General features: G+C 36.8%; 1 protein-coding gene across 4 annotated transcripts in view; it reads right to left on the bottom strand.

Annotated features, from left to right (window-relative positions):
- Window positions 1-3,547: 3,547 nt before the first annotated feature.
- LOC131051529 (shaggy-related protein kinase kappa) overlaps window positions 3,548-16,327 on the bottom strand; it is a 37,113-nt gene continuing 24,333 nt past the window's right edge. For all 4 annotated transcript variants that reach the window (XM_057986100.2, XM_057986099.2, XM_057986101.2 and 1 more), the window contains 3 exons: window positions 4,472-4,555; window positions 4,187-4,289; window positions 3,548-4,090 (listed from right to left, as the gene is read on the bottom strand). In XM_057986100.2, coding sequence (XP_057842083.2) covers window positions 4,002-4,090; window positions 4,187-4,289; window positions 4,472-4,555 — 276 coding nt within the window. In that variant the 3' untranslated portion in view covers window positions 3,548-4,001. The remainder of the gene's footprint in view (window positions 4,091-4,186; window positions 4,290-4,471; window positions 4,556-16,327) is intronic.

Genomic DNA, 16,327 nt, shown 5'->3' on the forward strand with positions numbered 1-16,327 from the left:
CCTTCCAAGATTTCCTGTTCTTTGATTCCACTATCTCCTTCATAGTTATAGGCCCTACATCATTAGCAAATAATACACAAATACAACAAAATTAAATTGCACTATACATTTTAAGTTCATGCAACAAAATTCAATTGCAACATACCTTTCAAGTTCATAACAAAGAGTTCAATTGCACTATGCCTTTCAAGTTCTCTTCTTTGCCAAGTGGGCATCCTTACAAGTGAAGTAACAAGTTCTTTCACCTCTAAATTCTCATCTATTAGTCCTTCATGAATTTCTTGTTCTTTATCAAATGCAATTTCCTCAAACTTTGGTTCAAACTACGTCTCATTTGCCTTTTCATCACTTAGTTGCTCAAAGTATGGAGAAAATCGAATTTCTTTGGATATTACATTTTTAGCTATACCATCTTTCCTATCAAAGGATTCCAAAGCTTGTAGCATTTTTCACCATTCTAGCCAAAGGAACATGCACATAAGCATCATAACAAAACACCCTAAGATGTTGAAGAGGGTGATCCTTGCTAGTCCAAAGCTCAAATATTTTATCAACAAGAGATGACACACAAGATTCATTGATCACATAACAAACAATACTAACTAGTCCTACCCTAAGGCATATTCATATCCCTTCCCATCAATAGCATGTTCATTCTCTCAACAACTTTATTTTGTTGCGAGGTGTATGGAATTGTCTTTTGTTTTGCTACAACCATTGTCCTTATATAGTTTCTCATACTACACCAAATCATATGTCAAGCTCTCTACATGAGCTTTAAAAACATGTTTAAGACTCTATATTTCTATCTAAGAAAGAATACACGTCTTTCTAGAGAAATCGTCGCTATAAGAATTTTCATAAAGGAATGGAAACAAGTCTCAACACATCACTATAGCCCCCATACCAAATCCTATAAAGAACTAGAAAAACTTAACACAATTTTATTTCTTATATACACTATTCACAAAAAATCAAAATGTGCAAAATATTCAACAAAACCTCAACCAAATCTTTTCAATTCAAGGGTGAAAGACCATTCTCACCAATGTGTTCAATGCATTCATGCCACATGGTATTTTCAATAAGCAACTTATGGTTTCTTAGCATCAAGAACCTTATAATTATTGCAATTAGTTAATGTGCTAACAGCAAATTTGGAAGTTCGGAAGTGAACTCTCTTTGCCCACACCATACCTCCTCTCACTCTTCCTTGCCAAATCATCTACACACCAAATCATTCACTTTACTTCCATAATAAGGTTCCTAGCCTAACCAAGAATGTTTGGAGCACCAAATAATCATTGTGGTGTTCCTACCATCAATGATCGAATGAAACATTTGTTCTAAGAAGACTTCTCCATTGCATAGATATCCACCCACTTATGGGAAGTCATATGATACAAAACCCCTGATTCGATAAGTCATCATGCCTCCACATAAATACATAACAAAAGATGTGAAGAACACATCTCAAATTTCTTCACTAGAACCCTTTGAATTTAATTCATCATCAATTCTTCCTCAACCCTTTTTTCTTTATACTGCTTACCGATATGGTTTATCTTTTTAAAATTCCAACGTTTCACCTTAGATTTGCCAAGAGACTTGGATGTTCTCTTCAACTTGAACCTCTTGTTTTCTTTCTTGTTCTTGTCTTGTTTTTTTAAACAAACTCTAATGACCGAAGCATCCTTTATGGATTCTAACATTTTTCACCACATTCCTTCTTGCAACAAGGTACATACCACCTCCTCAAGATTTAGAATAGAAAAGGTAAATCACCATAACAAGGTTAACCAATGAATTTGGCAATGAACTCCAAACGGTAATGTGCTTATCCTCATTGTCCATATTTGCATCAACAAATGTCAACTAACAAATAACAATGTTAAAAGCTTTCAAAGCTCACTCACCAAATAGCCATCCAACATAGGCACAAAATACAACTTTTGCTAAAAAATGGCTTAGTCCACTAGGTACATCATATAATAGAAAGCCCTAACCTTATACCAAATCTACTTGGTGATGTCTTCACCTACAACATTCAAGAGCACTAAATCGACAAGATGATGTACAATCAAGCTTCTCACCTTCTTATCAACTTTCACTATATCTTCTATCAACAAGCCACAAGGTTTTTGACAAGCTACATATCTTTGTAAACAAGGAGAACTTCACTCTTGAGCTTCTATTACTCAATTCTAACCATTAAATCTATCAATCTCCATTCTTCCATAAGCTTGCATCATCTTTCTATACTTAAAAACAAAATCACTCAACGCGTACTCTCTTGTGGATCTAACAAGCAAACTAACTCGTAACAAATGAAAAGACGGAAAATAATATTAAAATAAGAAATATTATGCTAAATAGATTCAAATCCACAATACGATAAAATAGAAAAAAGCACACAAAAAATTATACCTTTGAAAACCCTTTCAAAAAATACCCAACGAAACAAAACTAAACCGTTTACAATACAATAAGATTTTTTCACATTCATAACCCTAACCTATGTGCATTTAATTGTAGGCACATCTCCATAGGAATACGCTAAGTATTATAAAATGACGTCAATAAACCTAGGGATCAAATATACACCTTGAAAAATGGCCCAATAATATTTTTTTCGATATTTTTTTCTTAAAAGCAACTACCAAGCCCAATATCTTCAAAAATATTGCACCAATAGTTGCGACTTAAAAGTTGTTAGTGTTGATGATGAGTATCCATACTCGAATGAAATGTATTCCTTAGATCTAAAAAACAACAAATCATATGATGGCATGCAATGCACCAATAAAACATGACTTAGTGCTTCGAAATTAGACTTGCCAAGTATGCTGCTGTAAAAAAAATTGGAAGTAATTTGAAATTTCCAAATAAGAATTGAGAAATACGTAGTTTGGATGCTCAACTATACTGGATCCTCTCCCCTAAATGCTGAAATAAAAAATTTACCGAATTTTTTTTGAAAATAGATACATGCTTCCAATTAACCCAAGCAGTCAAAATCACTCCCAAAAGATTCCCCTCCTAATTAAAAAAATAAAATATTAAAAGCACCTAAACTGTTCATTTCTAATGCCCCTCTAGTGGAACCAAAAAATGGGGTCAAAACAAGCCAATTTTTGTTATTGGTGAAACATTAAACAAGATGTGAACAACGTTGAGAACACCAGCGAAGAAGCATTCTCTTATTTAATGTTACTTTATGAACTATTTAATATAATTTGTATTTCATTTTCGACTTAGTGACGATAAAGCAAATGTTTAATCAATTTAGTTAGTTATTTTTTATTTCATTGCGTTTGGTTAGAGACAGAAACACAATCGCATTTGGTAAGACTGGCAACTCAGACTTCTTGGAGCGCCCAAACCTGGGCAAGTCTTCCATCAAGTGCCCAATACACATCCCTGTTAAACATAGATCAGCATTGATCCCTTTCAATACATACTGCTCAATCAAACCTGCATACACAAAATCAAATTTGAAGAATAATACAATACCAGCTTACCATTTAGTAAACATTCTTCCACTATGTAGACAACAAAGTGACTTTTAAACATATTACAAGCAAATACATTTATGAAAGTTAGAAATCAAAACATCAAACATTTAAGGGATATCAATCCCTGTATGAATGACATAGGATATCGATGACGTACTAATAAGCCATTGTCCTGTATACCTTCACACGCATACTATAGGGGAAAGTAAATTCTCCAGAAAATCTTTTAGAAGAGAGAAATATATCCTCCAGAAAGCTTTTGGAAGAGAGAATTTTACAAATCCAAGACTAGCACAACCTCAAAACCAGCTGCTATGATGGTACATGATAATCCATTGGGTGAAGATATGAAGAGATGCGATGCAGGAACTATAACTCACAACACTCAAGATATCCAAGACCACTTCCAAATGAGTTCTTCCAATTTCATCCCACCTTTAACTCTTGATAAGTTGCAAGGATACATTTGGACCACTACCCTTGAAATTATGTATGTAGAGCCATAAATAAATTCTGTTTCCGTGCATGTTCAGGAATGAGTCGCTCAAAAGTATCCGGAGGTACACCAGTCAATTCTGCAAGGAAAGCTTGGAAACTCAGATATTCCTGAACAGATTATTTGGATTCTTGAAAATATCTCCAATGGAAAAGATCTAGCATTTGAAACCAACCTTGGGGTTTGAAATTAAATAATGGTGGAAGAGGCCGACCGTTAGGTAGCCGAGTGTTAGGATCTCTCAGCTCATCAAAGAAAGGGTGGATGCAAGCTTCCAACTGTAGGCAAAAGTGACAGCATGAAGATAACTATCTAAATGAAATAGTCAATATTATGCTGATCATAACTAATTAAATATCTAAATGAAATAGCCAATAATGATCCTAACTCGTGGCTTAAAAAACTGCAGCCATTACAGTTCTGAGTTTATAGAATAAAAAACTCGTTATTGTGAACTTACAGCAGTGCAGCGAAGATTAGGTGAATATTGCAACAGCCTGCATACCAAATCCACTGCTTCCGGAGGTAAACGTTTTTGGAACACCTGACAGAAAAAGATATATCTTAAGAAACCACACTCATTGTTATGCTTGTCCTCTTATTGTCTCTCGGCAAAAGAGAACAGTTGAGAGCAAATCCCCAATCCATCTAAATATAAAAGTTGCAAGGCACGTGAAAAAAGAATCCAACCATTTTTTGTTTCTCCATATAATTTGAGAGTAAATAATAACATGGTATAGTAAAAACTGGAGATGAAATTAAAAAACGCATCCATAGTGGATATTTGCAAAGCAGCATAGTAGCTTTGAAACTCATACCATACAATATAAATTTATTTATTTTCTAATATAATATTATATTTAATGTTTTGTATTTTTCCATTTATCGAGCCCCACTATCCTAATTTTTTAAAAATTGGCTTCCCGATTCACATCCCTGTCCCCATCACCTTCTAAATGACCAGACCCTGTTTCCTGGAAATATGGCCAGCACCCAAAAATCTTGAATCAATTCAGCCTGGCTTTCCCAAAATAATTCTCCTATTAGACTTCTCCAAGCATGTGAGAATTAACACTAACACTGGACACGTTGATAACAAATAACTATGTGGACATTTTCTGCAAAAGGTGCTTACAACAATTATCCAAGCTAAACATAAACAGTGATTGTCAATAAAATATCCTGTCTCCAGAATTGAGCCAATCGTAATTATTGTCTTTAATCACAAGAATACCAATTTTGTCAGCTTTCCCAAGTTCCTTGGAATGGCTCTTATGAATTGGTTTCTAGAAAGATATAGTTAGCTCAATTGGGAGAGAATGAACATTTCTTCCGCTCATATGACTCCTACAATATTTTTCATTTAGAGAAAGAGCAAGGGCGGGAAGCCCAAGCACAATTGTGAAAACCAACTTGGCAGCAAAAATGAAATCAAGAGGTATTTTGAAAACTAAATTTCCCCTTAATTTTAATTGTTTAACAGTCAAAGGGAAGACTGAAATGGGGCCACCTGGCCTGGACGGCAATGTTGGCTGCCAACTGTGCACTCTTGTCCTTTACCAGAAAAATCAGGTTTTGTTTTGTTGTGACAACAAATCAGATTTTGTTTTGTAGTGACAACAAATCAGATTTTGTTTTGTTTTGTTGTGACAACAAATCAGATTTTGTTTTGTAGTGACAACCGACTTCTTGATGCTTCTAGAAGAAAATCAGATTTTTTTTTGTTTTGTTTTATGTCTTCTACCAACTTCTTGAAGGGGGGCAAATCATTTGCCCCCGTCTTCTAGGGACAAACTGCCCTAGGATTTCTCTTTGGCAACTATGTGCCAACTGTCCGCCACTATTTGTAAACTGGAAGCTTCTACCAACTTCAGCCAACTCGCTGCTAACTGTGGTTTCCCTCTTTACAGACTGGCATCCCTTTATCGAAGGCAATCAGATTGTTTACTTGCCTTGCACTACAATTTAATGTACCACCCCAAGTGGGTATATATTGAAGACCCTGCTTTGTTTTTTAGGCATACCGAATATATTGGTCTGCCTTGTGCACAATTTGGGTCTTGGGACGGAACCCCCAAGAGATCACCACTGCTGCTATGTGTTGCTGTTCAAGCTCTATATGGTCTTGAGACAAAACCCTCAAGAGTTATCCTATGCTGTGTGTTGCTGTTTGAATTCTATATTGAGTTCTGTGTAATCTGAAAGCTTAAATTGCTGTTGTGAAGAAATTCTATATCAGTTCAATAGCAAATATATTCTTGAATTTGCAGTTCCTAAGATGAAACGTGTTTATTGATGCTCTAAATCTGTGTAAGCACAATTAATTATCTGAATGTTCTATAAGCAATTTGGAGCTCCTTAAAGTGTGTGTTTCTTTTTCTGAACCAGTTTAAATCTATATTGTGCAGCTAGTTTGTTTCTTTGAATTTAACAGTTTAAGTACAAAGATTTAGATCATACAGACCTCAAGGTCTTTACAAAGACAAGTAGACCCTGATGTCATTGCTGACTTACAATTAAAGGAACTTTGTTTTAATTTTAAAGAGGTATGCTCAAAAGGACACAGGTACTAATCCTCTGAAAGGATCCATATTACCAAAGACGTGGATGAAGCAAATATGGAAATGGCTGAAATTGATTATGAATAAACAAAAGGTACAGAAAAATATACCCACTATTCACTTGCTGCTATGATTGGTATCACCAAATATAAAACCCTAGGAGTCAGAAGCAAAGTAAGGGAAGGACTATGGTAACTCTGATCGGTTCCAGGAACACTCATTAATCCATAGATACCAAATCGGCTACATCTGCAACTCTGAGGGTTGTGGCATTACAGCATTATCGGGTGCCAGCGACCAGCAACACCATGATGGAGTGTAAGGGCTTGATAAAAGGCATGAAAATAGAGCTGGATAAGAATAAAGTAATTTTTTATTTCTATTTGGTGACTCAAGCAAGTGTTGATGTAGGAATGCAACAGTCAAAGACCTTCCTGAATTTCAGACAAATCTTGATGATCTGTACATCAAATTTGATTAGAGCAGCTGATTACAGTTACAGGGGATCCAACATCTGCAAAGTTAATTGAATTTCAACTCATAAAATTGGCAAAAACACCTTGCAAAAGACAACTTCGTTAAATCTTTCAATGTAATTCTATTAAAGGCTTGCATGTTAAAATGGAAACACAAAACCCAGAAAAAAAGTACATGGGCTAACTAATGAACATGGAAAAATATTCGAAGGTCTATCACAAAATCCAGAAAAAAAGAAATGCATGGGCTAACTAATGAACATGCAAAAAAATATAAAGGTCTACCATCAGGTTATCGCCAAATAAAGGACAAGAACACATTATCAAGTTGGAACGAGGGTACAAACCACTTGTTCTTCCTTCTTACAGAGATCCAAAGCTACTCAAAGATGACATGCGAAAATCAAAATAGTAGAGAGATAATGGTCATGGCTCACATATGACCCCACAAGAGCCCTTTTGCTTCTCCTATAGTTATACCATAAAGAAGGCAATTGAATAAAAAGACCATCAAAACCAGATTTCCAATTACACACACATGAACTATTTCTACAACAGCGATGTTTATGAAGATTGATTTGAGATCTATTACAGCCAGATAAGGAAGAGGAGAAGTGATGAATTCAAGACCGCATTTAGAACTCACCATGGCCACTATGAATTTCAAGTGATACTTTTTGAGCTAAACCATGTACTAACCACATTCCAAGGTACAATGAACCAAATCTTCAAAGCCTATAGCAAAAATATAGTGGATTCTTTTGTGTATTTGGAATGTATTTGAGAAATCTCAAGCTTAAACTCATTCTTTGCAGAACAATCTAATTGAGCCTTTGTAAAGAGCAAGTTTATTTATTTGTTGCATATAATTTACTTAGAGAGAGTTAAGGTTGATGCAGCTCGTATTCAAGTTATCCTTCTGTAAGGTCAAAAATTGCATACCCTACAATTTTGACACTACAAATTGTCCTTGATTTAGTGTCCACTCCTATAGTATGTTTTAGGGGCCATTTTAGCCCTTTTCCCTAGACTGGTTCCTGAAATGATAATTAAATAAGCAATTACAAGTAAAGTTTCTAAAACAGAAACAAAAGACCGAAAAGAAACATTCTAAATAAGAACAAACTACAAAAAGGAAATATCCTAAACTAAATAACCAAATGACCATTTATACAAACATTAAATAATTACTTTGATAGTTCCTAATACAGATGCCAAGTTTTATGTTGTTTTCTGTGCTTATATTCTATGTAGTGTATTTTTTATGCTTCTTGTGTTCAATGTGACCATTTTGTACTTTTTCCCACTTGTTTATTCTTCAACATTAGCACAGTTGTGCAAGCATCTATGCAAGCATGCTCACATCTCCCAACCATACATTCATACGGGCTCCATTTGGCACTCAGAACAAAGGTGTTTTTTATTTTTCATGTTCATAACCACTGTTGAGCCTAATTCTGTACATGTCCAACAATCATTTCATAACCTCTTGGCCAAAGATAGCCTATTGGATGATTGAAATTTTGAATTGAGATTCCTCTTCCCTTCTCATGCTCTTGAAACTGGTTTTTGGCTCTAAGTATTCTTCTCTTTCCAATCTTCTACAATACTCTTTGGGATGGTTTGTCATTCCTTTCTTCTTGTTTGTTATCTTTGTATTTGTCCTGCCCTGCCATGACACCTATATTCACACCATCCCTGAATGAGACAAGGAACACCTAAGCACAGAAAAATGATCTTATTTCTAAGAACTTCACAATTTCAGAAAGTCTGATCAGATCAGACTAACAGCAAAAGGAGAAGATAATGGTTTTACCCTATCGAATATCAGCCAGGTTGATACACAGCATAAAACGCCTATACATATATTATGGCTGAGGAACGAATTCATGATGGCAGCGATTTTCTTTATTATTAACTATGATTAAGGAGGACTTCCTTAAGGAAGCAGTTGCACATGATTACAACAACGATTAGTTAAGTTGGGCAAAAGTTAGTTGAAGGGACACCACCCTTAGGAAGGTTACAACCCACGGGAAGAGACATAACCTTTATTGCCCATTGAAGGATATAAAAAGAAGAACTCTAATCAAATGAAGTCATCGAACAAGGAGATCAAGCAATCATTTCAAAAGGAAGATCAATCCTCATAAGAGGGAAAACAATATCCAGTGACCCAATAGATAGATCGAAACATCGAGGCAAAATCACTCCAGTCAGCAGCACAAGAGAACAGAACAGTCTTCAGCAATCAAGCATATAGATAGATCAGATCAGGGATTTCTATATATTGCAAACAATAGCATTTTTGTCCATTTGTGATATGCATGAGTTGTATGCTTAGTAATGTAAGCATTATGAAGATATCATCTAACATGTACTCTCTTATGTGTTTTGCATAGAAAATAATGTGAAATGCATATCCTAAAACATTAATCTATTCAGTATTTATAACCCAGCAAGCAAACATGTAGAGAAGAGAAGGAAATGCAAGGAAGGGGAGCAGATCACCATCTAACTAGACCACCCCATGATGGATGTCCAACGAGCCTACCACTTGGGGCCAAGAGGTCACGTGTCCACTCTTGGGCTTAAATAGGAGGATTTCTGGGCACCCTATTGCGATTTCCTTTCCAGCCTCTACAATGGTTGATTATTAGAGAAATCACAGTCATAAGAGGGTGAATAAGGAGACATGAATAGGGAGGGCAGATACAAGCACCCCACTAGGTAGACCACCCCATGCTGGATGTCCAATGTGCATACCACTTGGAGCCAAGTAGGTGAGCGTCCACTCTTGGGCTTAATGTGAGGATTGTTTTGGGCTAACCTATCATGCTCCCTCATTTAAACCCTATTGTGATTGGATAAATAAATATAGGTGTGACATGGCCTATCTAATGAATTATGATAATTATTATGTATTTGTACTCATATGTTGTAATGTCCCCACTTTGAAATATAATTTAATAATAAAATTAAAATACAAAAGAATAAAAATACAAATAAAATATAAAAGAATATATTAAATATAATTAAGATTTGATTAAAGTTAATGAATGGTCAAAAGGCATGAAATGATAAGTTGTGACCCCCCCAAATATGAGGTATAAAAGGGAGGAGAGAACTCATTTGAAGAGGGGATAATTTCGGAATGAGAAATGCATATCTGATTTAAATAAAAGTGTAGATCTGATTGTGAAAGGTTGTGTCCCTTTAAAAGGGCGGGAATAATGAAGAGTTGCACTCTTTAAAAGGGTGTCTCTTGCGAAAGGGCATACATGATGAAGAGGTGTGACCTCTCCCTCACATTGAGAGATATAAAGGAAAGGAATCAAAAGCATCCAGTGCCAGCACCATGGATCCGATCAGATCAGAACTGTTATTATGTTACAGCCAGTAACCTCCTTGTTCTTGGTGGTATGCATGGGGATGTATTTAATAAGTATGCTTAATATATGAAGCCCGATAATATTCTTATGCAGAATAAATAGTAATATTAATATGGACTGCAATGTATGCAGTCATACTTAATTTCATATATATATTCATAATACATAAGACATTAGTATACTTAAAGTCTAAATCATGTTATTACTCTCAGTATTTAAGAAGATGAGAATGAGATGTTCCAAAGAGGGGCAGTCTAAATCCAAGCAATAGGTTAAGTCCCAAGATAGGGTGGGGATCAGCGACCCGAAAGCCTTGAAGGAATAGACCCAAGATAGGTAAGGGCTTGGATCTGTAAACTTTTGAGGGAACCTATTGTACTTGGTCTCTAAGTGCTTTGGTAACATACATAGGCCCTTCTCCCTTAAAACTGAAGTAGTAGCAGGGTCTGATATTTATATTAAGAACTATTAATAATGAATGAAATTAATCATCTAACGAGGAAAATAAATAAGCACTTGTTAATAACTAATAAATTGAAGAATATCAATGACTGGCTTCATGATTTGTCTCTCAATCAATTTTAGTATATTGAAATAGATTAATTATGTTAATCAGGTAGGGGACATTACAAATACCTACTGTAATGTCCCCACGTTGAAATATAATTTAATAATAAATCATAATAATAAAATTAAAATAAAAAATAATAAAAATACAAATAAAATATAAAAGAATATAATTAAATATAATTAAGATTTGATTAAATTTAATGAACAGTCAAAAGGCATGATATGATAAGTTGCGACTCCCCCAAATATGAGGTATAAAAGGGAGGAGAGAACTCATTTGAAGAGGGGATCATTTGGGAATAAGAAGTGCAGATCTGATTCTGAAAGGTTGTGTCCCTTTCAAAGGGCAGAAATAATGAAGAGTTGCACTCTTTCAAAGGCTGTCTCTTGCCAAAGGGCATACATGATGAAAAGGTGTGACCTCTCCCTCACATTGAGAGATATAAAGGAAAGGAATCAAAAGCATCCAGTGACAGCACCATGGATCAGATCAGATCAGATCAGATCAGAACTGTTATTAAGTTACAGCCAATAACATCCTTGTTCTTGGTGGTATGCATGGGGATGTGTTTAATAAGTATGCTTAATATATGAAGCCCGATAATATTATTATGCAGAATAAATAGTTATACTAATATGGACTGCAATGTATGACAGTCACACTTAATTTCACATATATTCATAATACATAAGAAATTAGTGTACTTACAGTCTAAATCATGTTATTCCTGTCAGTATTTAAGAAGATGGGAATGAGATGTTCCAAAGAGGGGCAGTCTAAATCCAAGCAATAGGTTAAGTCCCAAGATAGGGTGGGGATAAGCGACCCGTAAGCCTTGAGGGGATAGACCCAAGATAGGTAAGGGCTTGGATCTGTAATATTTGAGGGAACCTATTGTATTTGGTCTCTAAGTGCTTTGGTAACATACATAGGCCCTTCTCCCTTAAAACTGAAGTAGTAGCAAAGTCTGATATTTATATTAAGAACTATTAATAATGAAATTAATCATCTCATGAGGAAAATAAATAAGCACTTCTTAAAAACTAATAAATTGAAGAATATCAATGATTGGCTTCATGATTTGTCTCTCAATCAATTTTAGTATATTGAAATAGATTAATTATGTTAATCAGGTAGGGGACATTACATATGTGTGATTACTAACCCTAATGGAAATAATTGAGATTTATGAATTATATATATATATATATATGGCTGCAGGACTTAAATCAGGGTTTATCATGTTGAAAACTTCAAAGGCACTTTAATTGGTAAAAGTTATACCTCTAACTATCTTACATTTCTTATTCTAATGGAATTTGTGATTCTAAGGCAAGATTTAGGGCAATCCCAAAAGGGGACATTACAATATTGTACTACTTCCTTGGCATCTTTGGATCCTACATCTCCCAAATTTCTCTTTCTATACCAGAGAAACGGGAATCGCCCAAAATCGTCGAGTTTGGGCAACTCTCGAGCCGAGTGATAATCGCCGAGTTTGACAGGCCCTGACTCTGACTCAGTCGAGTTCAGACCCAAAACTCACCCAAAATCGCCAAGACTCGTCGAGTTTGGCTGAGTCCCGACACCCAGACTCGACCGGTGTAAGGCAAATAAAATGACAAAAAATAACATGTTTTAAAAGCCCGGCATTCACGTCACCCCTATCATTCTAGATGAGGTTGATCTTGAAGCCGAGTGGGCCACTGAGACAGAACCTGTCTTTAGTGAGGACGACATTGATTGGGTCGACCAAGCAGATACAAAGGCTAAAGCTATAGCCATGGCAAAGGAGGAGCAGAGAGCACGAGCAGAGACAACAAAGTCAAAGGCAAACAATGACACAGATATTCCTGATGTTGGTGAGGGTGGCATGGTGTCACGGGGAGAGGCTATGGCTGTCGAATCATCCAGGACCTACCTTAGACACCTTTGCAGGGGGTCAGGGCCAGGGGTTGCAGGCTCCTCTGACCCATAGGCTTGTAGTTGTTTTTACTTTTGGTATTTGTATGGAACATTTGATCATATGATGACATGGATTTTTTATTCCATGAGTTTTGTAATATTGTATACATTTGACAATATTTATATATCTATGTTATTTCCTTCAGCTACAATTTGAATTTATACTTATGTGATTGATGTATACTTGTGTATGTAATCAAATTAGCTTTTATTTGGTGATGTTATTGTGTCTATAAGGTGTATTTAATAAAGGGTGCATGAAAATGATGGAATATTGAAATTTTGCGGCAATCATGGCAGAGCGGAGCAGGTTCGATGGTTTCAGGCGTCACGAGGGTTTTAGCTACAGAGAGGATGCAGGGAGGAGATGGCCTTTCGGGAGAAACCACAGTTACGGCTAGAAGGCAAGTGGTCGAACAACACAGCGACAACGCTCCTGGGCATGGAAGGCTCTGGGGAATGCCAAGCCATGGGTGAGAAAGAGAGCGGAAGGCCCTAAATCACCCTAAAGCAATCGGCAAGTTTCTTTTGGGGATATTGCGATCTAGGAAATGGCCCTAAAGTGGATTTCAATATGGTGAAGGAGAAAGTATGGCGGCCAAAGATGTCTTCCGAAGCAGTTAAGATCCTAGAGGTAAACCCTAATGCCATTTTCAATCGTGTTATGACAGTTGAGCTTTCAAACGATGCATGGAAAGATTCTCTCGGCTTTCTGATAGACAAAGGTCTTTTTGTTAAATGGAGTGGGATATGGTCGGCTTTCACCAAGTTTAGGAACTGGTGCGACAAAAACTGGGGTGAAGGGGTGAAGGTATGGATCTGAAAACTTTGGGTAACGGTTATTATTTAGTAGTATGCCCAACAGCTCAGGACAGAGACTGGATTCTAGAAAACGGCCCTTTTTTTATTGAAGGAAAAGGTTTAAACATTTCTACTTGGACTCTAAATTTTAATCCATTTGAAGCCTCAATAGAAAAAACCCTGATTTGGATTAAGTTGCCAAGCCTACCCAAGAGTATAAGGATTCAGAAACCCTGAAACAAATAGGCAACCACTTGGGGGAGTTTGTAATGTCGGAAGAACTTGTAGACCCAGCTAAATACAGCATGATTTCAAGGTTATGCATAAACTGGCAGACAGTGCACAACCTTTCAGATACTCTAGAAATTAAAACGGGGGTGGGGATTTGGAAACAAAAAATAATGCTAGAGGAAGACATGGAATCCTGTGCAAAATGCACCAACAAAATCCATCCACCAGGTTTTTGCAATACAGAAACAAAAGGCAAAGAGAGTATGCAACAAGTTCTGGAGAAGGAAATCATTAGATTGACGGAAGGATATCATGGAGAAAAACAATGGAATGAAAAAGATTGGCAAATTCACTCTCATGCAGTATGTAGCGGAGACCATGTCAAGGGAATCAAGCCGATCACAGTCAACTATCAGAAGACAATCATTGATGAGATTTTCATGGCAAAGGCTCAATCAATCGATCATTTTAATGAGAACAAGGTCCCAGAGGAAAGTTTTGAAGGCTACTTACACATTAACACAGGGAAAGCCGGAAGTTTGTCAGGGGATGGAAGCGGGGAAGGTTACAAGAGGGAGGTGACTTTTGTTGAGGAGGGAAGCAAAATAGACCCACTGGAAAACAGAGCCCCGCCTCAAGAGGAAGAGACTTCATCTACTCAAATGTGTAATGTAAACGTTAAGGCTACACAGGAGGGGACCAAGAAGACCACTCCCTCCCCCAATGTAGCGAACTTTGTGATGGACAACATTATCCGATCAAATCAGGTGACTGATAAAAACCTGGAGCAATTCCAATCTCCATGCAGCTAAGAGAAGTCAAGAAAAAACACAATTTGACCAGGGGAAGACATAATATATAAGGATATCCAAATCTCTCCAATCAGAAATTTAAACAATTCCTTTGAAAAGGTAGAGGACAGCGGTGGGAATTTTTTTGGATCAGATTATGACTATGGATCCCCAGGATTCCAGGATGAAGAGCATGAACTAGGATTGGCAGCAATAGGAGTGTCAGGGGGGCGATCACTGGAAACCTCCCTATCCCTCCAAACCAAGGCCAAGGTTGGGGAGAAAAAGAAAAGAAGGCCAAAGTCAAATAAGTTCAAACTGGAATTGGCGGGGCAACGCAGCAGGCCAAAGCAAATTGAGATCGGGAAAAGGCTATGCCTTTTCTTGAGAGCAATGAGGACCCTCTCGTGGAATGTCAGGGGCTGCAATGCCCCTGACAAGATTCGCTTGATCAAACAGTGCATTGATCAAGTAAGACCAGACATTTTTCTCTTACAAGAAACAAAGATGTGAGTGTGTTTTCAAGGAAATTTCAAGCATGGAAATGTAGTTTGGTAGAAGCTCAAGGTGCCTCTGGAGGCCTAGCAACTCTTTGGAAGGATTCAGTGGTAGAAGTGGTGGTTGTTAGGGCCACTCGTTGGTGGCAATGGCTGAAGATCAAATCATTGCAACTTCAGACAAGTTTCTTTCTCTTCAATATTTATGGGCCTACCAACACAATTCTGAAAAATCAAGTGTGGATGAGATATCTGAAATTTTGAGTAATGACAAGGAAAATGTATTCATCCTGGGAGGAGATTTCAACGCCCTACTCCGACCTTCAGACAAAATGGGGGGTGTGGGCTGGAATAGGCAGAGTCAAAGAGATTTCAGCTCCTTTGTTATAAGGGCAGGATTGATTGAAATTCCCTTCAAAACGGGGGATTTCACTTGGACCAACAGAAGGAGTGGCTTCCTGAATATCGCTGAAAAATTAGATAGGTTTTTTGTAGCTGGGGATTGGACGGAGAGTCACTGGACCAACGAAGCGGAGATCCTTCCTATCACGGGATCAGACCATTATCCCATATGCAATAGAGAATCATTTAGAAATATCTTCAGAGATCAGCTTGATTTAGAGAAAGACCTAAAAGTCTTACATGAGCAAATTATCAGCAATGGGATGGATGAGGATTGTTTCAAAAGGGAGAAAATACTAAGCACAAATTACTTGGAGGTTTTAGCTAGAGAGGAGATATACTGGAGACAAAAATCCAGAGAAACCTGGTTAAAAGATGGTGACAGGAACACAGTTTTTCCACACCTCAGTCAAAGTTAAAAGAGAACATAACAAGATCTCCTCAATAAAAAACAAAGAGGGCATAACAATCACAGACATAAATCAAATTAACCGGGCAGCAATAGAGCATTTCTCTGAAATTTTTAACAGGTTGGATGATCAGGAGGAAAACATCCCTCGTATTCTAGAGGTCATCCCCACATGTATAATGGCAGACCACAACAGAAGGTTAATGGAGCAGGTCACAAT

This window comes from Cryptomeria japonica, chromosome 3, assembly GCF_030272615.1.
Source record: "Cryptomeria japonica chromosome 3, Sugi_1.0, whole genome shotgun sequence".
In the NCBI taxonomy this organism is placed as follows: Eukaryota; Viridiplantae; Streptophyta; class Pinopsida; order Cupressales; family Cupressaceae; genus Cryptomeria; species Cryptomeria japonica.